Raw genomic sequence first — 27,853 nt, forward strand, 5'->3', positions numbered from 1 at the left:
AGTAATTCCTATTTCCTTTGATGCCTCAACCCTCAGGCACCATATTCCCATAAAAAGGCATGATCGCCATCTAGTGGTGCCCACATGAAGGCCGACTATACAGTGGAGGAAAAATCTTTTTTGTTAACCATTTAATCAATATACATTACTAAAGGCCTACTATATGCTTGGCACTGTTCTAAATACTGGACAGTAAACAGAAAAGGACAGGAGGTCCTTTTCCTCATGTGGCTTATAGTTCAGTGAGAGGTAACAGACTGTAAATAAGTAAACAAAAATTTCAGATGATAACAGATATAAAGAATAAAAGCAATGGGATAGGAAGCAATTCAAAAATGGCTTCAGAAACACATGGTAGCAGGGCACCTGGGTGGCTCAGTCAGTTAAGCGTCTGACTCTTGATTTCGGTTCAAGTCAGGATCTCACAGTTTGTGAGACTGAGCCCAGCGTTGGGCTCTGTGCTGACAGCACAGAGTCTGCTTGGGATTCTCTCTCCCTCTCTGCCTCTACCCCCCTCAGCTGTTCTCTCTCTGGAAATAAATACATAAGCTTACAAAAAGAAAAAAAAGAAAAAAGAAAAAAAGAAACACATAGTAGCAAAACCAGAGACTTCTTGAATCAGCAATAGCACACAAGAAATTGAAATGTAAACATATAACACCCATGCCTCTGAAAATGACACATATTATCAACCTTAAAACACCAAACGTACCAAATTGTCAACTCATTTATGAAGTACTTGATTAATGTTCATTTTAGTTTGACAGATCAGGATATTCTAAAACTCTACTACTTTATAACTAGTTATTTCTGGTTGAAGACAGCATATACAGATTCCAATATACCTCTAAAGGGGATAATACTACTGAAGGCACAATCAACAACACTGCAAAATATGCATCATATCACAAGTAAAGTACTTACTGCATCTTCCACATCAATGCATAAATGTGTTCCAGATTCAGCCTTATTTTCAAGTTCATTCATTTTTTGCATTTCATTGTATAGACTACTCAGAGTTTTGTATGCTTCACGACAGTTTTTGCAAACTTCTGAATAATTCCTTAACTGCATAAGACTGTGTACGCTCACCTAAAACATCAAAGGCACATTTAATACACACAATAAACATTACATCTCTTTTAACATAAGCTATTTGACCTCCTAGCAGACAGGAAACACTATAGCACATCAAAGTACTGAGCTGTGTGATGTTAGACAGGTTACTAAATCACTCTGAGCCTGTTTTATCATCTATAATATATTGCTACCACTACCTGTATTATAGGTCTCAAGGATTAGAGAAGCATGCACATAGCAAAATATTTTCGCACTTTCTAGTTACCCTTAAATTTTGAAAACCACTGCACTAGTCCTGGTAAGTGAGAACAATAGCTCCGATGCCAAATTACTAATGTCTAAATCCCCCAAATGTCTTAAATCATCTGGTCATTTATATGGCTGCTCTCATCTATCCTACTCTCACAGAATAAACCAAATATGCCATTCCTTGTGCTGACTTCAACACTGAAGTCTGCCTCATTGAGACAGAAGGCACTTTATTAATGCGGAAGGAAAAGGCACCAAAACTACATCCCCACTCAACCCTCTTATGTCAAGGCTTATAATCCAGACCTCTCTAGTCAACAAAAAGGGACTAATGCCAAAGGATTATATAACCTAAAATGAAGGTAGTGGATATAATATGTAAGCTATTATGTTGCTGAATCGCAATCTTTTCCATTTCCGCGACTGACACTTGTCTTTTCAAGAGCAAGTTTGCTAACCAGTCAGTTCACAACTTTGCCTTCTCTTCCCTTATTCATTACCTTGTAGCCTGAAGAAATGATATTAACTGAATATTGGAATGAAAGAGAAAAGAAACAATTAAAGGAAACTGATGCAGCCCCCACAATGTTACCCCCCCACCATCTATTTGACAGAGAAACTAAGTCTCCCTTTAGTTCTGCCACAAGAACTAGCACATGGCCTGTTTTTCACAGAACAATTGTGCATTTCGCTAAATGTGTTCAAGCAAAAATTGAGCACAGAACTTTGATGGTGGAGTATAATTTAGCCATTTATATGAAAATTTAAAATGCATATATCTTTTGACAGAGCAATTTCACTTCTGTTAAAGTCATACAAATACTCAAAAAAGACATGTTTGTAATAGTAAAATACTGAACCAAAAATCTCCATCAACATAGGGACTGACTGAATAAATGGTGGCATAGCCAAACAATAAAAAGACCTACAGTGTTTAAAAGGAATGAGGAAGTGGGATTCTAGAAAGAGGATGATATTAGCACATGCCTTGTGTCCTGACTTCTTCACAAGATTCAAGAAAAGAAAGGTAAATCCAGGCACTTGAATAGCAACTTAAATACAAAGGTATGACATGCAAGTCTCACATCACAGGAAGGTTGTATTGTAATATCAGCTACTATACCAGTCCCAGAGAAACTAACCAGAACCACAGTCTCTTGTGAACCTCTATCCCCTGCAGCCAGCCATCCACTGGGCTCTAGAGATGCAAGAGGCTAGAACAATAGCCCTACCCTGTCTGCAGACCCAGCCAGAAAAAGGAGCCTTTTCACAGCCACCAAGACAGTCCAGGTTTTCAGAGAAGCCACCTGCAAACGCTTACTACCCAAAATGGATCCGGTCTGGAATGTAAACCCATTTTCCCGCCCAAGCACTGAGTGCGGAGCCACTGCCACAGACAATGTCACCAATTAGGCTGCTTCCCTTTTGACCTCAAACTTTTTAGTTGTGTTCTTTCCAGTTTGTCTCTAGGCTCAGGCAGAAGACCCTGAGGGCAAAGTATCTCCAGAGGGGAACTTAAACTACCCCCTGAAGCAATAAGGGCGGCCCTGAGCCTATAAGACACTGCCCATGATTGACTCCAGGACAATGAGGATGATGATCAATTTGACCTTCACTTCCTGCCTGCACTACCCACCCATCTTTGCCCCACATTTTCCTTATGTAAACCTGGAAGTATTTTCAGCACTTTGGAGACAGTCTTTGGGATGCTAGTGGGCTGTCTTCTGGACATTGGCCTCATAGAAATAAATTCCTTTCCTGTTTCATCACCAATCAGTCTCTCTGACTTTGGAATTTGTCAGCAGCAAATGGCTGGCCCTGGTCTGTTTGGGACCCCCGGAGCCAGGTGCTCTTGTACCCCGGCTACACCACTCCTAAGCTGGCTCCCCTCTCCTTTTAAACACATGGGCGCGTGCACACACACACCCTACCTATGAAACACTGGAGTTCTTTGGGGCCCCTTTATTATCACTATAGCTTCACTCATTCACATTTGGTCTCATGACTTTAAACACCATCTGTACCTGATTTGATGATGGCCAAATCTGTATCTCCAGCTCACACCTCTCCCAAGCTCCAAGTTCACATATAACGTTATTTGACATCTCAACTTAGGTGTTCAATAGCTATTTTGTATTAACTTGCTCAAAACAGAATTCTTAATCCTCAATCCCTTACAACCAGTCTTTCTAGTGGCCCCATCATACTCTCGGATACTCTAGGATAGTCCTGCTTCTTCTTCCCTCTCTGATCAGCCACCACAAATCTCAGGAATTACCCAATCTATCAGCAAGCCCTGTTAGATATACTTGCAAAATATATTCTGAACCAATCTGCATTTCTCCAACATTACAGCCAGGACCCCAGTCCACACCATCTCTCTCTCCTGTGACAGCATCCTAAATAAGTTCCTCCTTTCCGTTCTTGCCCAGGTTCAACTGAGTTTCTCCACAGCGCAGCCAGAGTACTATTTTAACATGCAATTCATATCATGTCACATTCCTGCTTTAAATGGCTTCCCATTGTGCTCAGAATTCAGTCCATATTTCTTCCTTTGTTCTGCACAGCTCTACAAGATTTGGCCTCTGCCTATCTCCCCGTATCTCATTCACATATGCTCACTGTGCTCCAGCCAAACGGGCCTTCTTCTTATTCCTTGCACATACCAAGCTCATTCTCTCTCCCAAGGCCTTTATCCTTGCTTCTAAGGGAAGCATTCTTCCCATGGCTGACTCTATGTCAAAATTTAGATTGTCTCAAAATTCACCTACTCAGAGGTACTCCCTGCCCACCCTCTCTAAAGTAGCACATTACACCCCTTTCCAGGACTCAGTACTCTTAATGATCTCATTTCTTTGTTATTAGTCTTACCCCTACTAGGACATAGTTCAGAAGAACAGAAATCTTAGCTGTATTGTTTACTGCTCTATCCTCAGTGCCCAGAACACTACCTCCTGGCACGTATCAGTGCCAATTAAATATTTGTTGAATGAATAAGTGAGTGCATAGTGCCTGCTTGAGGGAATTTCTGAAAGTCAAGCTATAGAAACCAAACTCTATATGGAGAGAGAGATTTCTTTCAGCCCTCCCAACCCGGTACAACCATCTTATCACACTGACCACATGAGCACATAAGAAAGTAAGATGAGCCTAACACTAGACATAAAAAGAAAACAAAATAAATTAAAAAAAAAAAAAAAGCAAATAAAGTGATTCTAAGTGCAAATTAAACCTAGACATCAGAATAAATGCCCTAATGAAAAAGAATTCATTCAGCATATAGGAGAGAACTTTTAAAAATTAATTACAGCTCCAGGTATGAAATAAATGTCCATGAGTCCATATTGATATAAATAAATAAATGTGGAAGAAGTGGCAAATCTTCCTTACAGAAGATTTCTAAATAATTTAAGCAAACACTCACTCCTCCAGGACTTAGATCTTAATTTCCCCATCCCCATTCTTGTCACTTAGGAACTTGCTTCCAAAGAATAGAATATGGAAAGAGGAAGAAAAAGGTAACTTTGAGTTAAAGAGACCTAGAAAACACTACCCTGTCCAGGTGATCAAGATTAACATAATCAGGGATAAATCATGGTGACAGCACGTACCTCTGACAGGATGTGATGAGAAAGGCACTTCACTTCTGTAGTGTTCTTCCCCAAAACCTATAGTCCCAGTGTAACCATGAAAGAAACATCAGACAAACCCAAACTGGGGGACATTCTATAAAATATGTGGCCAGTACTCCTCACAATTATCAGTCATGAAAAACAGGGAAAGATTGAGAAACTGTCATAGACCACAAGAGCTAAGTGTGGTGTGATGGGAAATAGGTATTTCGCCTTTGTCTCCGGTTCCTGGCACTGGGATATCCCCAGTGATGAGAGCCTTTTGTATGCTAATGCATGACTGGTGGCTGGGCATCCCTACATAGCTTCAAGCTAAAGGCTGGTCACCAGAAAGACCAAAGCATGATTGGGTGTTGGAACTTTTAGCCCCACCTCTGACCTCTGAGGAGGGGAGAGGAGCTGGAGACTGAGTTAATCACCAGTAGCTGAGGTAATTAATCATGCCTACATAATGAAACCTTCACACACACACACACACACACACACACACACACACACCCCTCAATGTTACAAGAGCTTGCTTCTGGGTTGGTGCATACAGCGATGTGCTGGAAGAGTGGTATCCCCAGCAGGGCATGGTAGCCCTGCACACACACCCCTCCCTCACACCTTCACCTACACATCTCTTCCACTTGAGCTATTTCTGACTTGTATCCTCTGTAATAATCAGTAAACATAAGTAAAAAGTGTACCTGAGTTCTGTGAGTCATTTAGCAAATTACTGAACTTGAAAGGGGGCAAGTTGTGGGAACCCCTTGACTTTGTAGCCAAGTCGAACGCAAGGGTAGGTAACCTGGGCACTTTGTGATGGGCATCTGAAATAAGGGCTTCTTGTGAGACTGAGCCCTTAAATCTGTGGAGTCTGACATTAATTCCAGGTAGTTAGTATCAAAATCGAATTGTAGGACACCTAGTTGGTGTCAGAGAATCAGAGAATTAGTTGTTGGTGTGGGAAAATCACTACACACTGGACATCAGAAGCGTCGTGAGTAAAACTAACTCACTTAAGGAAACAGAACAACTAAATGCAATCTGGAAATCAGGATGGAGAAGGAAGGACTTTACTGGAGAAACTAGCGAACACAAACTCTAGTTTAGTTAGTGGTAATGCACCAATGTTGGTTTTTCAGTTGTGACAAATGTACTATAACAATAGTAGATGTTAACAGAGTGGAAACTGAATGAGGGGTATATGGGAACATTCTGTACTATCTTTGTAATTTTGTTCTAAATCTACTATTATTCTAAAATTAAAACTTGAAAACTCTTTAAAAAGCAAATAATATGTCATCATATCTACAACTTATTTTTTTCCAACTTAATTTAAAATGCTTCAGCAAAAAAACTAAACATATCTGCACGTATATAAAGCAAATATGACAAAAAGTTGGTAATTGTTGAATCTAGATGATATGAGTCTTCATTGTAACACTCTTTCAACTTTTCTGTGAGTTTTAAATCTTTTCATAAGAAAAAGACTGAAAAAATAATGCATATCATTTGTCACATTTATCTGCAAAGATCTGAGATAAAATAAAATCAGCCTGCCTCTTGAAAAAAATAGAAGTCCTGAAAGGTAAAAGAGACTATATTAAAAATAATTGCTTTAAACTAGTATATACTTAGTAAAAGTGAGAGACTAAATATATGTGTAAAGAGATATTTACAAATAATCTGGCATTTGATTTCTTTCATCTGTATTTCCCAATGTTTACCTACAATAGAATAAAGCAAATAACATAGCTTATTCTTGAAACAGTAAGAAAAACAGCACCTATTAGAGCAATAAAAATTCTTGAAAATTAAAAAATACCTCACAACAGAAGAAATTAATATAGAAGCAGTGAAAAGTAGAATGCAACACTGAGGATATAATTAGTGATTCAGACAAGGACCTCTCCTAGAACACAAAAAGAAAAGCCAGAGAGAGAGAGAGAGAGAGAGAGAACGGGAGAAAGTGAGAAAACTTACTTAAGAGAAAGAAGATAAGGGGCATGGAGGAACCAGACCCAAAAGATTCAGTATATCTGTAATAGGACTATTATAAGGAGAGAAAGGGCCAGGTAGGGCAAAGTAAAAGAAAAACTAAGTAAAAATTACCTATAAATGAAAACAATTCAAATTGGCATTGATTTCTATCTGAAACACTAAAGATAAAGGAGAATAATTCATAGAGAACTGAGAAAAAAGAATTATGATTCTAGAATCGTAAACCTAGCCAAGCTATTACTCACATGTAAGGGAAACAAATGGACATTTTCAGACATGCAAACATTTAGAAAGTACATCTCCCATATCCTTCTAACACAATATATAAAGTAGTAGTCTAGTCGAACATCAAAACTCAAAAAAAAAGGGAAAGATATAGAAAGGCCTGGAAAAGATAGCAAGCACAGAAACAGTAAAATATGAATAACTGCTAATAGAATGGTTATTGGGGCAGGTAAGGGGTTTTGAAAAAGATATATTTCAAATTTAATAAAAATGAGTTTTAAATTGCAGAGTATTTATATAAATTATGGGATATGGGATTCTATCTTGATCTAGGAAGACTATTGTGATAGAGAACTACAAATTCAAATATACTTCTTTAAAAAGTTAAAGAAAAACACTATGATGGCAGAATAGGATATATGAAATTTAAATTACAAATAGAGAAAAAGAAGTTGAGAAACAGGTCATTCCAATAAAAGTCAAGAAAAAGGAAAAAAACCCCAGAAAATAGAAAAATGGGTGGCAGGAATTAGACCTAAAATAATAGCACAATACATGTGAATTGGTCAAATTCCTCTATTAAAGACAGACTCTATATCAAATACAAAATAAAATCCATACATACATGCTACTTATATCAGAAATATTTCTTAATTATATAAAAAAGATTAAAAATGAAGAAATAAACAGAGATATAGGAAACATGCAAATAAAAAACAACAGGGGTGGCAACATTAGTGTTAAAGTAGAATTCAAGGCAAAAGCATTCAGTTGGATAAAGATAAATATCTTACATAAATATTTTATATATTTATAACAAAAATACAATCTAAAAAGACATCAAACTCATAAACCTTTATAATCCCTACAACACAGCAACAAAATAATAAAATTAATACTTTCACAAGCACAAGGTAAATTCATCCAAAATAAAATCACATGTAGAAACTTAGGGATAGCATACATAGACAGATAGAAATTTAAGTAACAGAACCTGCCTGAGTTTCAGCAGGGCACTTGGTCACCTAGCTAGATATGGTTATTGACTACATTCTTATCAATGAGACAAAAACATAAATGACACAGGAATTTCTGTGAAACTTCCTGAAAAGGAAACTCCTTGCCCTTCACTTTCTTTCTTTTGCCATTCTCACAGGATTAAATGGGGTCCTGGCTGAAAGCCTCCTAAAACAACTCCTTAAACAAGGGGGGAGCACAAAGGGACAAGAAACATAGGTCCCAGAATCACCCTGTGGAATACAGCTGCCTATCGTCTACCTGTGGACCATTTCATTCTCTTATTTGTGATAGTTATTTGAGGTCTCTGTTATGGCACCTTTGCTTATATTCTTCATAATATACTAACAAATTTGACCTAAAAGTAAATAAACAAATAAGTAAAAAAAATCACTTTGCATCCTATACACATATTCTTTTCAAATGCCCATAAAACATTTTTTAAAGGTTTTTAATAACTGATTATTACATCACAAAGATATCTCAATTAGTTCCAAAATGTACATAGGCTATACTTACTGGTCACAATTTTAATGAAACTTGAGATGTACAAATGCAAATAAACCAAAGAAATCACGTCACTCCTATTAAAAAAAATAATTTTTTTTTAACGTTTATTTATTTTTGAGACAGCGAGAGACAGAGAGAGAGGGAGACACAGAATCTGAAACAGGCTCCAGGCTCTGAGTGGTCAGCACAGAGCTCGACGCGGGGCTCGAACTCACAGACCGTGAGATCATGACCTGAGCCGAAGTCGGACGTTTAACCGACCGAGACACCCAGGCGCCCCCAAAAAAATAATCTTCCAAAGAACTCTTAAGTCAAAGAACAAATCAAAACTAAAATTAGAAATTTAGAAATAAAAAGCAAATACAATGCCTTTATATGAGAATCTTATTATTGGAAAGACCAAAGTTATAAACTTACAATCTGCAAATTATTTTATTGTTGAGCAAAAAAAAAGCTAGAAATACATTGACCATTCAATTCAAAGAACTAGAAAAATGACAAAATTAACCAGAAAATATAGGAGGAACTAATAAATGCAAAAGCAAAAATAAACACATTAAAAAAAAACAAAACCAGAAACCAATAAATAAAACCAAACACAGGTTTTCAGAATGATCAACAAAAATGAACATACCTTTAACAAGCCTAAAGAAAACTCAAGGGGAAAACGCACAAAACAGCATTTGGAATAAGAAAGGGAATGTAGCTATATATATGATAGAAATTTTAAGGAGTAATCTGTTACTAAATGCAACATGTTATCCTGGAATGGATCCTTAAACAGAAAAAAGGACATTAGTGGGAAAAATGGTGAAATCAATAAAGTCTGGCATTTAGTTAATAGCTATGTACCAACATTGATTTCTTAGTTTTGACAAATATACCATGGTAACATAGGGTTAACATTTGGGGAAACTGGGTCAGGAATATACAGGAATTCTTTGCATTACCGATGCAACTTTTCTGTAAATCTAAAATCATTCCAAAATAAAACATTTTAAAAGAAAGTAACCACCGAAAATCTGGAGCGGGGGAAGAAAAGATATCATTCACAATGGCACCAAAAATAATATAATACCTTGGAATAAACTTCCGAAATGTATAACACCTATATGAAATTTAAATAAATCAGTAAAACTACTAGAGGGCATGAAAAAAATAGAGAATAAAGGTGGTTGCCAGAGGCTAGAGGAGGAAGACATGGAGAATCATTGCTTAATGGGTACAGACCTGCAGTTCGAAAAACTTCTAGAGATGGTTGGTGGTGATATTTGCACAACAATGTGAGTGTACACTTAAAAATGGTAACATGGTAAATTTTATATTCTATTTTACCATAATAAAAAAAAATAGATAATATACCATATTCCTAGATAGGAAAGCTCAGTACCATAAACATGTCAATTCTTTCCAAGTGATGAATCTAAAATGTAATGTAATTGTAATAAAATCACAAAATGATTGATTTTTTTAACTTGGTTCTATAATTCATTTCATGGATTTATTTAGCTAACTGGGACAGTTCAGAAGCCATCAGGAAAAACTAATGACCTATGCCTCGCATCTCACACCAAAATAAATTTCAGCTAGAGATAAGATGTTTTAAACACAGAAAATGAAACCATAAAATTACTAAATCACAGCAATTTAAAAAATTATCTCAAAAGTGGGAAAATCCTTCTAATGTGACATCAAGTCTACAAGCTATTACAATTTTTTGATAAATCTGATAATATAAAAATTAAAATTTTCTTTGTAACAAAAAGGAAAACACAATAAAAAAAACCCCAACAAACTAGGATAAAACATTTGCAACTAACATCCCAGCAAAATGCTAATTTTCCTAAAACATTCATCAGAACACTAGTCTCTTAAACCAAAGAGTAACCAACTGGTCAAATAGACTTGGTAAACACTGTACACAAAAATTACCATTTGGTCAACATAGTATTGGAAGCCTTAGCCTCTGCAATCAGACAACACAAAGAAATAAAAGGCATCCAAATCGGCCAGGAGGAGGGCAAACTTTCACTCTTCGCAGATGACATGATACTCTATATGGAAAACCCAAACGATCCACCAAAAAATTGCTAGAACTGATTCGTGAATTCAGCAAAGTTTCAGGATATAAAATCAATGCACAGAAATCGGTTGCATTCCTATTCACCAACAATGAAGCAACAGAAAGAGAAATCAAGGAATCAATCCCATTTACAGTTGCACCAAAAACCGTAAAAACCTAGGAATAAATCTAACCAAAGAGGTGAAAAATCTATACTCTGAAAACTATAGAAAGCTTATGAAAGAAACTGAAGAAGACACAAAAAAATTAAAAAAGATTCCATGCTCCTGGATAGAAAGAACAAATATTGTTAAAACGTCAATACTACCCAAAGCAATCTACATATTCAATGCAATCACTATCAAAATAACAACAGCATTCTTCATAGAGCTAGAACAAACAATCCCAAAATTTGTATGGAACCAGAAAAGACCCCGAATAACCAAAGCGATCTTGAAAAAGAAAACCAAAGCAGGAGGCATCACAATCCCAGACTTCAAGCTATACTACAAAGCTGTCATCATCAAGACAGTATGGTATTGGCACAAGAACAGACACTCAGATCAACGGAACAGAATACAGAACCCAGAAATGGACCCACAAATGTATGGCCAACTAATCTTTGACAAAGCAGGAAAGAATATCCAATGGAATAAAAACAGTCTCTTCAGCAAGTGGTGCTGGGAAAACTGGACAGCAACATGCAGAAGAATGAACCTGGACCGCTTTCTTACACCATACACAAAAATAAACTTAAAATGGATGAAAGACCTAAATGTAAGACAGGTAGCCATCCAAATACTCGAGGAGAAAGCAGGCAAAAACCTCTTTGATCTTGGCCGCAGCAACTTCTTACTCAACATGTCTCTGGAGGCAAGGGAAACAAAAGCAAATAAAACTACCAGGACCTCATCAAAATAAAAAGCTTCTGCACAGCAAAGGAAACAATCAGCAAAACTAAAAGGCAACTGACAGAATGGGAGAAGATATCTGCAAATGACATATCAGATAAAGAGTTAGTATCCAAAATCTATAAAGAATTTATCAAACTCAATACCCAAAAAACAGACAATCCAGTGAAGAAATGGGCAAAAGACATGAATAGACACTTCTCCAAAGGAGACATCCAGATGGCTAACAGACACATGAAAAAATGCTCAACATCACTCATCATCAGGGAAATACAAAGCAAAACCACAATGAGATACCACCTTACACCTGTCAGAATGGCTAACATTAACAACTCAGGCAACAACAGATGCTGGCGAGGATGCGAAGAAAGAGGATCTCTTTTGCGTTGTTGGTGGGAATGCAAGCTGATGCAGCTACTCTGAAAAACAGGATGGAGGTTCCTCAAAAAATTAAAAATAGAACTACCCTACGACCCAGCAATTGCACTACTAGGTATGTATCCAAGGGATACAGGTGTGCTGTTTCGAAGAGACATATGCACCCCAATGTTTATAGCAGTACTATCAACAATAGCCAAAGTATGGAAAGAGCCCAAATGTCCATCGATGGATGAATGGATAAAGAAGATGTGGTATATATATACAATGGAGTATTACCCAGCAATCAAAAAGAATGAAATCTTGCCACTTGCAACTACATGGATGGAACTAGAGGGTATTATGCTAAGCAAAATTAGTCAGTCAGAGAAAGACAAATATCATATGACTTCACTCATAAGAGGACTTTAAGAGACAAAACAGATGAACATAAGGCAAGGGAAACAAAATATGAAAACAGGGAGGGGGACAAAACATAAGAGACTCTGAAATGTGGAGAACAAACAGGGGGTTACTGGAGGGGTTGTGGGAGGGGGGATGGGCTAAATGGGTAAGGGGCATTAAGGAATCTACTCCTGAAATCATTGTTGCACTATATGCTAATTTGGATGTAAATTAAAAAAAATAAAATTAAAAAAAATTACCATTTGGAATTCTACAACATACATTAATTAGTCCACTAACGTTCTAAAGTCCTGTAGTAAAGCATTTCCCAACCTTATTAGAACACTCACTAAACCTTTTTTTATAGGCCATGTATTAATCACACTTTGCAGAATATATTTTGGGAACTGCTTATCTAATAGTTCTTATTCTCATGGAAATTCATAATTCTGTGTTATCACATTTATTAAAGAGGAATCATATATACCTATATACTAAACATGTTTACATCTATTTGTGGGGATTACTTACCTGCTAAGCAAATTTCAAACCTAGGATTTTATCAGAGTTCTAACGTCACCCCTTACCACCACCAGGAAAGTTCCAATACCAACAGTCAAGGGTCAGAGGTGGAGAAAACAAAACCAATAAGGGCAGGTTTCTTCTTTTTTTTAGTATTTTATTTTTTGGGGCACCTGGGTAGCTCAGTCAGTTAAGCTTCCGATTCTTGAGTTCAGCTAAGATCATGTTCTCACCGTCATGAGATCAAGCTCCCCATCGCTTGCTCTCTCAAAAAAAAAAAAAAAGTAAGTACTCTCTATACCCAATGTGGGGCTTGAATTCACAACCCTGAGATCAAGAGTCACAAGCTCTAGCAACCCAGCCAGGAGCCCTAAGGGTAGGTTTCTTAAAGGGTACCTTTTACATTATAATTCAATATTCAAAGCTACTTTACTAAACAGTGCCTTTAAAAGTAGGTAAAATATATTTCAGCAAATATTAAGGCAAAGAATAAGCTGCCTGTAGACAGAATCATATACTGCATTACATAATACCTTTTGCATAAACAAAGTCAAGGTAAATTACTGTCAGAACAACATCGTGTTTTTATTAAACAATGACAGACCTAAGTTATTGTGTTCCATACTCAGTGTCTCATTGGATCTTCACTACAAAATACTTGAAGGCAGGCAGGATAAATTTTGCTGTTCCCACCTTACAAGTAAGAAAACTAAAGTTTTGATGATTTGCCTAAAGGCTAGTAATGTAAGAATTTAGCAGATATCCAGGTCCACTTACTCTTCTACATTGTATGTCTAGATAAATATCAATAATTAATGGTAAAACATTTTTAAAATTATTTATTACTCATTTGTACAAGGCATCATTTTAATTTCAAGTATCATATATAAAATACCTGAAGGTTATGCTCAAAGCAGGTCAAAGTGTGATTAAATAGACTGAGGAAATATAGCGTGCTATTTGACAATTCTTCACTTGTGTTCGTTAAACAATCTGTCAAACAAACAAAAACGTATATTAATATATCTCAAGCAACAATTACAAACTGTCATTTATCTCTCAAGCTATCATCTTCTGTTTCAAACTATAGTAATTCTTTATTCAAACAAGCATTATGTGTTCCACATACATGAAGCTTACCCCTTTTAGTTTCTAAAAGATATTTTTTCATATCATAAACATTTTCACAAAAATCTTAATCACATATTCTCCTCTCTCTATAAAAACAATATACCAGAGCAACTGTAGCTTAGTTGGTTAAGTGTCTGACTCTTGGTTTTGGCTCAGGTCATGATCTCACGGTTTCGTGGGTTGGAGCCCTACATCAGGCTCTGTGCTGACAGCACTGCAGAGCCTGCTTGGGATTCTCTCTCTTCCTCTCTCTGCCCCACCCCCCACCCACACTGTCTCTTTTTCAAAATAAGTAAACTTTAAAAATTAAAAAAAAAAAACACTACATCAAATAAAATTTAAATTGATTTTTGATATGTTACAAAGTCTTAATCGTGAACATCAGTTATCAAATACTGACTTAAGCGCACTTAGTGCTGTGTAGGCATAAAGACTGTGTATCCTACATTCATTTAATCTAAATTCATATGCTTTTTGATCCTGTTTTGTGCCAAATACAGTAGTTCTGTGTCTCTTCCATCTTCACTAGTGAGTCATTTACTGCATCTAACAGGATCAACCTTTTAAAATTTGCTCTTTTGGACTGGATATTGTATGTAAGCAATGAATCACAGGAATCTACCCCCAAAACCAAGAGCACACTGTATACAGTGTATGTTAGCCACCTTGACAATAAATTATATTTAAAAATAAATAAAATTTTGAACAATAAAATAAAATAATATAAAAAATAAAATAAACTTTGTTCTTTTGGAACACCTGGGTGGCTCAGTTGAGTCATGTTGAGCACCTGACTCTTGATTTCGGCTCAGGTCATGGTCTCAAGATTTGTATGATCGAGCCATGTGTCAGGCTCTGAGCTGGCAGCACAAAGCATGCTTGGGATTCTCTCTCTACCTCTCTGTATGCCCCTGCCCTGCTCATGCACACATGCTCTCTCTCTCAAAATAAATAAACACTTAAAAATAAATAAACCTTAAAAATAAATACATAAATAAATAAATTTGGTCTTTCAAATCTATTGTGAGTTATGGGAACAGAGAAACTAGCTGGTAAGAATTTTGCCTAAAAAATACTGATAAAGGGGCTTCAAGTAAAGTCTGGAAACAAAGATAATTATTTTACGTGTTTTTTTTAAATCTAAAATAAATGATATTCCTCTGTAACTTAATACTCTTACTTAACATTAGCTCGAGTTCATTCCTTTCGCTTTCCATGTATCTAGGTTGTAGGTTTGAGTGCCTGGCTCTATATCCTGAAACTTGTGGCCAGCCATTTCAATCTCACTCTCCGAGAATCCTTGCCCTCTTTACATTCCACACACTCACAAACATTTCCAACCCTAGACAACCTCCGTTTACTTCCTCTACTCCCTATTCTGTCTTGTAGCACACTATTATAGAAAATCTTAAGGTTATATTAAGGGGCTCAATCCTAAATTCTAGTCATAGGGCCACAAAAACTTCTTATAGGCACCCTACCAATTATTCTACAATGGATGTTCCAAATATTTTCTATTCTCTAGTACCTACTCCATGCTACTCTTGTCCTCCTTGATTTCAACTGATAGCTATATATTATACCCACTCAGGGCCATCTAATATGATGTCTCTCAACTGAGAGTGGAGAGACAGGATAGGAAGCTATTGCAATTATCCAGCAGGTAGCAATGCAAACAGAAAGAATTCAATGGATAAGAGATAAACTGAACAGGTAGTGAAGGGTACTGGAATACCGTCACCTCAAAATATGCCTCTGGGGCATATAGATTATTTTGAGCTAAAGGTCACTGATAACCAACAGAAGCAGGAAAAAAAGCTCTAAAAACAGGGAACATGTTATGTTTTATAAATGAAATTTACATTTGGAGGGAAATTTCCATTTGTAAAATGTCTCCCTCAGGGTGTAAGGAAGAGGAGGACTCTTAACAACACTTACCAATGCAGAAGGCTCTGATGTAAATCTGCATTAATAACCTGGTTTACCATACCTTTTCTGGTTCTCAGAACTTGCCTCCTCCACTCAGAAGTCCGAAACCTGTTTTCTTTTGATTAACCTAACATGATATAGAAGCCCAAATTCTAACCATCCCTTTGGATTACTTCCATATGTTACTCCCATTATGGGTGTTCCCATGTGTCCATGTGCAAAACACATGTTAATAAACCCTTGTTTTTCTCTTCTTAACGTGTTCTCACCTGATCTAATCTACAAAGTTCTAGCAAGAGAACTTAAAATGGGAAAAGAGGTTTTTTCGCTCCCCTACAAGAGACACTAGTGTATCACACACTATGATATATGTACTGTAATTCTTATAATATTAAGAGGCAAGCACTATCATTATCTCCATTTTCTAAATAAGGAACAGAGGTTTAGAGGAATTAAGGAAGTTGCCTATGGCTACGAAACTGGTAAGTAACGACCTGAAATTTCTACTCAGTCTGATTCCTGAGACTGCATTTTCAAATACTGTGAAATTAATAAAATATTCACATCTACATTCTAAACCATTAAAGTTCAATACTGGGAATCAACAAATACAGGCCACTGCTCCTCCTTGCATAAGGAATAGATATCTTACACCACGCAGGGATTCAGGCAGTGACTACCAACTGATCAGTTTAGGCAACTGTGATGAACGGTAAATCTGCTGAACAGGGCAGCAACCAGCACTCTAAAAAACTCCTTTGTGCAAATTAGAAAAACATCCCCTCTGGGCAGATAGATTACAAAATGGCACACTCCTGCCTCCAGAAGCTGAGCTGGAATTAAGCCCCATTTGCCTCCTCATCCCCTAGTGCCGGGCTTGGTGTGCACCTGGTATACATGAGGCCCTGCTACTGAACCTAATCCTGGAGTCTTTGCCTCTCTGAACTCCTACACTCTACATTCTCTGCATCTTTATCTTCTCAAGAATGTAAGCCCCATTCTGACTGTTCACCTTATCATTTAAAAATCTGAGGGATCCCTTCACAAATTAGGAAACAGCCAGAGAAATAAAGTGATATACTGAAGATCATACATCGAGTTAGTAAGGCACTGCGATACAAAATATTCTTTCAAACTTTTAATTAAGCATTCTCTTAATTATACCACTCTTTCTTTACTACTTAAAAATGTTACTCCATCTGTCAGCTTTCAAAAGGTTCACACACTAAATTCTTTTTTAAACAAATATAATTTAAACCTCTCTTAATCCTGGTTTAGTGTCATCACAAAATCCTTTTATGCATGAGGCAGTATATATACAAAACACACAACTACAAACATGCAGAATGTATTGGCCCAAGAGATTAAAACAGGTTTTCAGTTTTTGTAGTTGACATTTTGCAGGGAGCAGAGGGAATACAATTTCACCCATAGCAAATGCACATCTGTGTTAATGAGCCATGTCGTGGCACTTGACACACACATTAGAGGGATAAATGGGGGGGGGGGGGGGTCCCTGTACTGCCTACAAAAACAGTAGAAAGCACACGAATATGAGAGAGCAGTGGCAATTTCTTCGATACAAAGTACATAACTGAAATAATTTTTATTAAAAAGTAATTTATAGGATAATTACGGAAAATAACAACAAATGAAAAAATAATTTATAAAGGAAGTTTCTCTGAACAAAAGAACTTGATCTCTTCTATTTTACTGACAGCCATTCCTTTTCATTTAAAATAACATGAAAATTAAACTAAAAGCTAATACAGACTGGTCATCTTGTTAAGTACCACATTAATGCAGTACCATCAAAATTTTTTCAGTGATCATTAGACAGTGGTATTATAAAGCACAAAGGAGTTCATTCATACAATAGGGTTAAAAATGTCTTAATTATTAAAGAGCCCTGACTTTCTGATTTAAAATAAAGGAGCTCCAGTAAAATTTCTCTTTTGTGCTTTTGTAGGAATTGGAAGCATAATGTTATAAGCAGTGAGAAGCTATGTATTTTATAAATTAGTAAGTTAGGGAATATTAGTAATAATAAAGCTTCCTATAAGCACCAAGTGAAGTGGTTATTATGAATTTTCCACATCTCAGATGATCAATGCAGCCTCATCAAGGACAGATTAGCATAGCTTCTTTCTTAGTGAGGGCTCAAAGCATCAGCTCAAGAGGCATTCTTAAAGGTATGGAGGATTCAAGTTAAGATACAGAGACCTAAATCATCATGACAGAAATTATTACGCACCTTTAGATAAAATATTTGGCATCCATTAGGCATTTGTATAAAGATCTCTGCTGTTTTACAAAACCAGTTTTATAGAGAACAGAGACAATTACCAATTTCTGAAAAATAGGGCAAGCTTCAGAAAATATAGTATAAACTCCTAGAACTTTGTGCCTCAATAACGTAATTAAGTTTTAAGTATGAAAACAAAGACATTTTAAATTGTAAGATACAAAATAAGTGAGTCTAATGCTTAGCAAATTACCATGTAGATAAAATATGTAAAAGAGGGGTTCTGGTTAACTGACCTTCTGATAACCATGAAGTTTTATTATTGACTCTTAAACAATTAAGACATGGTAAGTGAAGGGTGATAGAATATGCCATTCCAAAATATGCCTCTTTGCCGTAAGGATTATTTTGAGCTAAAGTCACTTGAAAAATAGCAAATGCAGAGAGCTTTCTGTGAACTGCCCTTAACTGCCTAAAGACAAATCTTCCAAAAGAAACTCAACTGGCATAAATCCCTTCCCTGGGAATTTCATCAACTAGTTAAGACTGACTGTTATCACAGGAAAGGAGACCGATGGAGCAGAATCCAGAGTCCAGAAATAAACCCCAGCATATACAGTCAACTATGAGCTTAATTCATAGAGAAGAATGGTGGTTGCCAGGGGCTAGAGGAAATAGGGAGATGTTAGTCAAAGGATACAAACCTCCAGTTATAAGATGAGTAAGTTCTAGGAATCTAGTGTACAGCATGGTGAGTATAGTTAACAGCACTGTCATATATTTACATACCTGAAAAGTTGCTAAGAGAGCAAATCTTAAACATTCTCACCACAAAAAAGAAATGATAATTATGTGACATGTTGGAGGTACTACCTAAACCATGGTGGTAATCATTTTCCAATATATATCAAATCAATACACTGTATATCTTAAACTTATATCTCAATTGTATGTCAATAAATTGAACAAGAAAAAAGAAAAAACAAAGAACCAAAACACTTTATCATAAAACAATCAATGGTCTCATCAAAGTTTGTGACCCTGGTAATTATTCAACGGTCATATGCATAGGATAACTAAGAAGCATGTTGATAACAAGGCTATTCCTATATCAACAATATACTTCTGATAACTGCTGTAAAATTCTGTACAGGAGAGGGGTGCCTGGGTGGCTCAGGTATGATCTCACAGTTCGTGATACCAAGCCCCATGTTGGGCTCTGTGCAGACAGTGCAGAGCCTGCTTGGGACTCTCTCTCTCCCTCTCTTTCTCTGTCCCTCCCCAGATTGTGCACGTGCTCGCTCTCTCGCTCTCGCTCTCACTCTCTCTCTCTCCCTCTCCCCCTCCCACTCTCTGAAAATAAATACTTTAAAAAAAGAGAAATATTTAAAATTCTGTAGACAAGAAATTTTGATATATTTCCTTTACTACTTAGCAGACATTCTCCATAAGAACTAGTTTCCATGTTATATGTAATGTGAAATGTAAGAGCTGAGCTCTTAACACTTTGAGTCTCCATCTGTTTCCAAAACCATCTTTCCTACCAAGACTAATATCATTCAAAGACATAACAATTCTAAAGATGAAAGAGATGGGAGTGGTACATGGATGACACTCTATTTTTAATTGGGTTTCTAGCCTTCCTCTCATCAACTAATAACTGCAGAGACTTGGTGTCAACCTGAGCTAGATCAAGTAGAAAGGAAAGGTGGGTTTTGGCAGTGTATTAATTTTAATAACATTTTTAAAGCAATATTTTAGCTTTTACATTTTTACATTTTAATAAGATTTTATAATTTTTTATTTTTGTATTTTAAATAACATTCTTTTTAAAAAATAGCCTCTTAAATTCACTTAAAAAGATTTTTACCTATATAATTATTACAGTTTTGCATTTGCTAACAGAGAAGTCGGGGAGAAAATAGTCATTTTATATCAAAAGATACATCCCTACAAAATGGATCATATACTGGTTTAAGTTTCCATTAAAAACAAAATTTTAAAACACATCAGTAGCTTTTGCTTATTCTTTGTAATTTTTTTCCTTCCTTTTTTACCTTTTAGGTGCTAGACTAAATAGACTCCATATTATTCACCATTAAAGATCCCTACTACTGGCCTCACCTATAAGGGGTATATTTGCAAATTTAATAACTAGATCATCAAAAAAAAGTAATGGAAACAAATGGATTGGTGGCTTAAGTTTAATAATTTCACACAAATTCTGAGAAAACTGAGCAGTCTTTTTTTTTTTGTATTTAAATAAAAAGGTAAATAATCCAGAAAAAATTTTTGAAAATTTATATTGTGATTTTTATGTATATACTGTAGAGGAGAAAAATAATTTTCCCTCTATTCTTCTAAGTTCTCAGCTGAGGCTCCTGTAACAAAAGACAGATAACAGGAGAAAAACAAACAAATTTATTAACTTGTATCTCTCACATATACATGGCAAACATGAGTAACTCAAAGAGATGGCTTAGAATGCAGGCTTAAATGCCACCTTCAGCTAAAAACAAAGTAAGAAGAGTATGAGGGAGACCAGTTATGAGGAAGTGACCAGGAGAATCATGGTAAACAAGTGTAAGGTTTGTTATGCAGATACATGTCCCTGTCTTCTCCATTTTTAATATTCTCTTGTGAGTTGGAGTCATCATTTCCTTGGTACAGAGAAGGAAATACTCTTACAAATGGAGATTTCCTTTATAAATATAAATTTCCCTTGTAAAATGGTTACTTCTACTCTGTCTTCAGAGCTTCTCCTGTGTCTGCTGTTTATCAAAATAATTAGCTCAAAATAATCCTTTGCCAGAGGTATACTTTGGGGTGGCATATTCTGGTCTCCTACAATACAAAATTACAACATCCAGGCAAACTTCTGACCAGGCAATCCCTTTAAAATTATAACATGTCTGTTGTCTTCCATTTATTAAAAGAGTAAACACCCCTTGTACTCTTTTACATATTTTTAAAGGTCAATGATTTAAAAAACAATGACTGGGTAGGTAGGTAGGTAGGTAGATTTTCTTTCAAGTGAACAAGTAAATGGAAGACTTTATTATCATTCACTAAGAAAATAAAAGAGTAAAGATCCCATGAAATTAGTGTTTTAACATATCTGCTTGCTAGAGATGCAATTTCATGAGAACCTGATACTGGACCATTGCTGAACAGCAACATTTTTCTATAAAATGTGCAACTCTGGTGCCTTCTTAGTGCACTGGATGGTGCATCAGTCTCATGGAAAATGTGGAACTTTATTAAAAATTTTTTTCACATTATCTAGTTTTATTTTACGTAGTATTACTTGTTCTTTATAGTATTTTACATTTATATTTGTAGTAAAAGATTAGGCTTTCCATAATATCAAGCACGTATATAGCATAAATGTTAAACTTTTGTGGGCTAATTAAAATATATTTGCATTTCTTAGAGATTGTGCAATGAATCTGTCAAGCACTACTTTAAAAAACTAAATTAGGCATTAACTCATAAACACCATCTATTCAGATGAACAATCTTAAAGCCTTTTGAATTTAGTTCTAGACTCTGGATCTGCAGTTCATCTATACTCTCTGAGCCCTCACTCTACCTCATAAGGCTTATTGTGAAGCTCAAATGAGACAAGGGCTACAAAATTGAGAAATTTTATTTATTTATCTATCCATCTATTTATTTAATTTATTTCTAAGATTTTATTTTTAAGTAAATGTCTACACCTGATGTGGAGCTTGAACTTAAAACCCCGAGATCAAGAGTCACATGCTCTACCAACTGAGCCAGCCAGGCGCCCTGAGAAATACTAACCGCTAATTTGTTGCTCAACTTCTTTAACTCCTCATTTTTTCTTTCCTTCCTATTTCTTCCTCACTACTTTGTAAGAGAAAATTATGCTGCTCAAGTAAGAATGCTTTATTAAATTTTGGTAAAAAATTTGAAGTTATTTGAACAATTCCTTAAAATTTTCAGAAAATGTTCACATTATCTTTATTAAATACATTTGCAAAGAGCATAATTAGAAGAGTTTCCAGGTAATTTTGGTAGAGATTATTCAATTCTAGTTAAGATGATTATTTTAGAATGTCCAAGAGAAAACAGTTGAGGGAGTACATATTTATAGAACTACTTTATTTCCACTTAAAATACAGAATATAAGTTACAATGAAACTTTAAAATGTGAATGAAAAATGAATGGAAGATAATTTTTTTAATGCATAATGCTAAAAAAGACTGACTACATCTAACATATAAATACCCTAAATTTGGACATTCTGTTAAAATTAAAAAAAAAATTTTATTACGTTTATTTATTTTTGAGAGGCAGAGAGAGACAGAACACGAGTCGGGGAGGGGCAGAGAGAGAGGGAGACAGAATCAGAAGCAGACTCCAGGTCCTGAACTGTCAGCACAGGGCCCAACGTGGGGCTCGAACTCACGAACCATGAGATAATGACCTGAGCCGAAGCCAGATGTTCAACGGACTGAGTCACCCAGGCGCCCCTCTGATAAAATTTTTAAATGTATTTTTGAATAGGTATTAAATGCATATGGCATAAAATCTAAAGGGTACAAATATAAGTACAATGAAAACTAAGTCTTCTTAGTTTCCTAATTCCTCAAAAGATGTCATACTTCTCTGCACCTTGCTTCTTTCACCTGACCATATGTCTTGGCCAAATTTTAATTAGGAGGTAAGCATTTCACTTGTTCAAAAGAAGTTTACTTAAGGAATATTTACAAGATAGGAAGGTCAGAGGAAAACAAAGGTATCCTAAGAATTTATTCTAAAGAGTTTTATAACTACCATATTAAGTAAATATGAAGCAAAATGTTTTCTTTCTTTTTTAATTAACTGGAGAAGAAAGCTGCTTTGCATTAGTGAAGTCTTTGTCACAAAATATCCTTTTTGTTACAAAATATCTTTTAAAAAAAGATGCTTTGCCTCTCAAGTATAAAAATTAAGTCATACCATTCAAAAGAATTGAAATCCAATACGTATCCCATTTACTCTAATTTTAAATTACTTATAATTAACATATTTTTTATATTAATGGATTTTTTAAGGTTTTAAGAATACTTAAAAACAATTCTCCTATACAGGTTAAGTAAACTCTGTTCAATCATTTTGAATACCAACTGTATATAAATTCTGTTCAATCATATTTATACTAGAAATTTTTACACTAAAAAAGTAAAGCTTTTGCTTTAAAAAAGGCTGTCAGCCAAGTCTCTGTTCAAATTACCAGAAAATCTGAATTAACAGAGACAAAGTTAAGAGTCAATAAAAAGGAAAAAAACTTAGCAGGGGTCTTTTTGCCATTTACAGTTTTTCTCATATGAACTAAACAAAGAGACAAGTCCTTAGAAAAGTTAAACTCATTAATGACTTACATACAGGTACACAGATTTTAAATCCTATGGATTTCCCCTGCCCATGCCCTACTTTGTGTTTTCTCTGCTTCTTGCCGAAACTATTATAATAACTTTCTCACTGGTCTCTCTCTTCCTCTTCCAATGGGATTCCACAAAAAGAAAAAATAAAGGGTCTTTGTAGTAAAAAAAAAAAAAAAAAAAAGCTACAGATAGTGACTGTACTTACCATGGTGAGCACTGAGTAATGTATAGAATTGTCGAATCACTAAGTTGCATCCCTGAAACTAACATAACATTGTAGGTCAACTATACTTGAATAATAACAATTTTAATGAAATAAAGAAAACAAAACAAAAACAGCTTGGAAAGTCCTAGGTTAAATGTTAAAAAAAAATTTTTAACCTATAGTAGTCCTTACTGCCTTTAATATTCCATGTGTACTGTGAATGCCCAACATACTATAGTATATAACCATTTCTTAATGTACTGGTGACAAACTACTGCGTCAGTCAAGGTCCTACTTTCCTTTTCCAACTTTATGTCCCATTGTGCTTCCAGACCCTGGAACGCTACAACTCTGACACCTCTGTGCCTCTGTCTGTGGTGCCTCACCCTCTGCAGTGTCCTTCCTGTCATCTCTACTTCTTGAAATCACGCCTAGCCATAAAGGAATAGGATCAAAAGGTACCTACTCTAAGAAGTCATTTCAAATTCTCCTCAATGTATTTTCTATATCCCCCAAGTATTCGATAACTTTATTAAAGCATTTATTTATCTACCTTAGGGTTATCCTGTAAATATAACTTTCTTCATCACTAAATTATAAGACATGGAAAACAAGAACTGCTTGGTACACAGTTGGTATTCAAAACACTTACAAATTGAAACAGTGGCTTTAATTTTCCCCAAGAGTGCCTGAAAATAGATCTCACTGTGTTACACAAATACACATAAACCTGCAAAACTGGTAGAACAGATGTTATCACCTCCCACCACCTCCATTTGACAGATTATAATCATCGTCATTATTATATTAAACAGTTAACATTTCTTCAACATTAACTATGTGCCAGCTACCCAGCTAAATTCTTTACATAATTTTTTTCACTTAATCCTAAAAACAATCATATAAGGTAGGTTCCCATTATTGCCCCCAACTTACCCCCAAATCAGATGAAGAAACTGAAGCTCCAAGGTGTGAAGTTACATGCCCAAGGTCTGACTGCCAGTCAGTCAGGGTTAGCAAGTGGCAGAGCTTAGCATGAAGTCCAGCTCTGACTACAAAGCTCATCCTGTTAACTGCTACACTTTTCTGCCTTTCAATATTTGCCCAAGTAATTCCCACTAATAAACCATGATGCTAATTGCAGTTCATTTAAACTTGGTAATAAAAAGTATTATCTAGCTTCAAAGGTCTCAAAATTCACTAAAATAAAATCTGACATCTATACTATTGAACCATAACTGCAACATGAAAATGAAAGAATTACTTACTTGCACAATTTGCCTTCTGCCATGTAGAGTTAAAAAACTCAGACAGAATCACAACTATCTGCATTCTATCTGCCATTAAGAGGCTTCTGGCACAACTATGACTCTCTGACGTATTCTGTAACAACAACAAAAAGGTAGAAAAATATAATCTGAGTACTTTTAGACTTCCTAAACAACATAAGGCAAAAGTTCTCATAAAAATAATTAAAAGATTAGAAGCATTTTAACTGTTTGATATAAGCAAATAATGATATAATTAATAACCATAATAAAACAAAAGCAGCTAATATTTGTTGGTACCAGGTTCACTAGCAAGGGAAGAAAATCTTTGCTTCTTAAATAAATATTTGCTTCTATTAAACAATCTCAACCATTTAGGGCCAAATTGTGTGTGTCTTGTTTCTTGCTTTTTACACATAGGAAAAAATTCTGGAAGGGTTTCATCAAAATGTAGCACTGGCATTATCTCTGAATAATGGAAATATGGTGATTTTTATTTTCTTTTTTGCCTCATTTACACTGCCTAAATTTTTCTACAATGAACATATACTATTTACATAATTTCTTTAATCTCGGTAAATGGTCACACATTTGAGTTTTATCTTCTGGGCAATTTTTGGTGCAAAAATCTTATAATCCACAAGACAATGTGACACATCCAATTTGTACCCAAATAGTTTATACCCAGATAGAATGAATATGCTTTCCACAGGTCATCTGAATAATAAAACTCACACTATGCAAATAAATAAATCCAAGTCCCTAAACTATTTGATCCTTATCTATTCCTTTTCCCCTTTGTCCCAAGCAAGGAATTAAGTCATGCTGACCCCTCATTCTTTCAAAGCTATTTAACTCCTACTACTTACCAGGCACTGTAAGAATCCTGGAGTTTTGAGGACACAGAAAGTGTAAGGGAATGCCATAAACACTGGGACTTCAAGAACCTCCCCAGATTAACTACCAAGTCTTGTCAAGACTACATTCTACATGGCTCTGAAATCTGTCCATTTCTCCCCATCACAATGGTCTAGCCACCATTTACCACATCACTGCAAGAGTCTCTTAATTCACCTCTCCACACCTACTCTTCCCCTACCCTCCTCAGTCTCTGTTTCCTCCACTTTCTCTCATGTAACCAGGATGGTTGTTTAATGTACGAATCTCATCGTGTCATTCTACAGAATTAAACCTCTCAATAACATCGCACTGCTTCATCATCAAAGTCTAACCCTTAAACATACTCCCACCAGGCCCACATGACCTAGTACCTGCCTACTTCTTCAGGCTCAGGTCACAGGTCTCCTCCTGGCTCATAGTACTTTGAGTTCTTTCTAGTGCTCAAACACACCAGACTCAGTCTTCACACCTGTTACTTCTTTTTTTTTTTTTTTAAATTTTTTTTTTTTCAACTTTTTTTTTATTTATTTTTGGGACAGAGAGAGACAGAGCATGAACCGGGGAGGGGCAGAGAGAGAGGGAGACACAGAATCGGAAACAGGCTCCAGGCTCCGAGCCATCAGCCCAGAGCCTGACGCGGGGCTCGAACTCACGGACCGCGAGATCGTGACCTGGCTGAAGTCGGACGCTTAACCGACTGCGCCATCCAGGCGCCCCCACACCTGTTACTTCTTTTGGACGTATACCTTCTCTTCCCCGCCCCACACCCTCCCAGATTTTAGGTATCAGCTTTAACCACTGACCACTCTACCTACCACCAGCCCTAGTCAAGATCAGCTCCCTTGTTATATGCTTTGGTAGCATCTGGGGTTTTTTACTTGGCAACACTTATCACACCTGAATTAAGTAATTACTTGTATTATAATATAGCTAATGCCTGTTTTCCCTACCAGACTACAAGGTCTGCTCATTCACAGCTATATCCCTAGTAACTACCACTGGCCTGCATATAATACTCAATAATTTTCTTGAATGAATGCATTAGAAGCATTATTTTCTGATTGCTAATGAAAGATACAGATTATTACGTTATTCTATGTTCTGATTCTCCCCCTATATTCTTAAGAATTTGTGTATTAATCTATACTGAAAAAAGTATGTTGACCACTTCCAGATACATACCCCTAATCACTAGCACCTTCATAAATATATATACATATCTATGCATATCTATATCTATCTATGTACGCTTTAGACAAACCAAGTAGAATGAGATAGAGCTAAGCAATTCAGAGTTGGGGGTGGGGGGGGCAAAGCATCCTGGCAACTTCTCTGAGGATGCTGAACAGCTCAATGAAACCACTAGCCACTTAAATTAAAAGAAAAAAATACTGACTGTAAGGAAGAGGGAATCAGTCAGTTCTGTATTCTTTACCTTCAGATAATAAAACCATATGCAGGCCTTGTCTCAATAATTCCAAGAGGAACTGATAAGAAAACAGAATTCTTATCAGACAATTCTATTATAAATGAATTAGCTTGCTGTACCAGAGAAACAGCTTGCTAATTTCTACCTTAGATTCTTTTTCTCCTTGTTATACTCCCCTCCTCTCTCAATCAACCCATGGACATGGATTTGGCCTAAAGAGATGATAAAGGATATCTTGTTCAAAATTCAGCTCATAGGTTTTCTCTGATTAATGCCCCCTTGCTCAGTTCCCTCCTTTAATTCAGTATCTCCTTCACCCTTCTGCTGTAAATTGCTATTGTATGAATTATAACATTCACATTGATGATTTTTTTTTTCCTTTTTTCTTTTTCA

At 35.9% G+C, this 27,853-nt stretch overlaps 1 protein-coding gene across 1 annotated transcript in view; it reads right to left on the reverse strand.

Annotated features, from left to right (window-relative positions):
- Positions 1-27,853, reverse strand: part of OSTM1 (osteoclastogenesis associated transmembrane protein 1) — a 39,847-nt gene that overhangs the window by 8,505 nt on the left and 3,489 nt on the right. Inside the window, exons 2-4 of the mRNA XM_078447190.2 lie at positions 25,132-25,246; positions 13,855-13,952; positions 925-1,092 (exon numbers count right to left, since the gene is read on the reverse strand). Of these exons, the coding sequence (XP_078303316.1) occupies positions 925-1,092; positions 13,855-13,952; positions 25,132-25,246 (381 nt within the window). The remainder of the gene's footprint in view (positions 1-924; positions 1,093-13,854; positions 13,953-25,131; positions 25,247-27,853) is intronic.

The sequence above is a fragment of the Panthera onca genome, chromosome B2 (assembly GCF_046562875.1).
Source record: "Panthera onca isolate mPanOnc1 chromosome B2, mPanOnc1 haplotype 2, whole genome shotgun sequence".
Lineage (NCBI taxonomy): Eukaryota > Metazoa > Chordata > Mammalia > Carnivora > Felidae > Panthera > Panthera onca.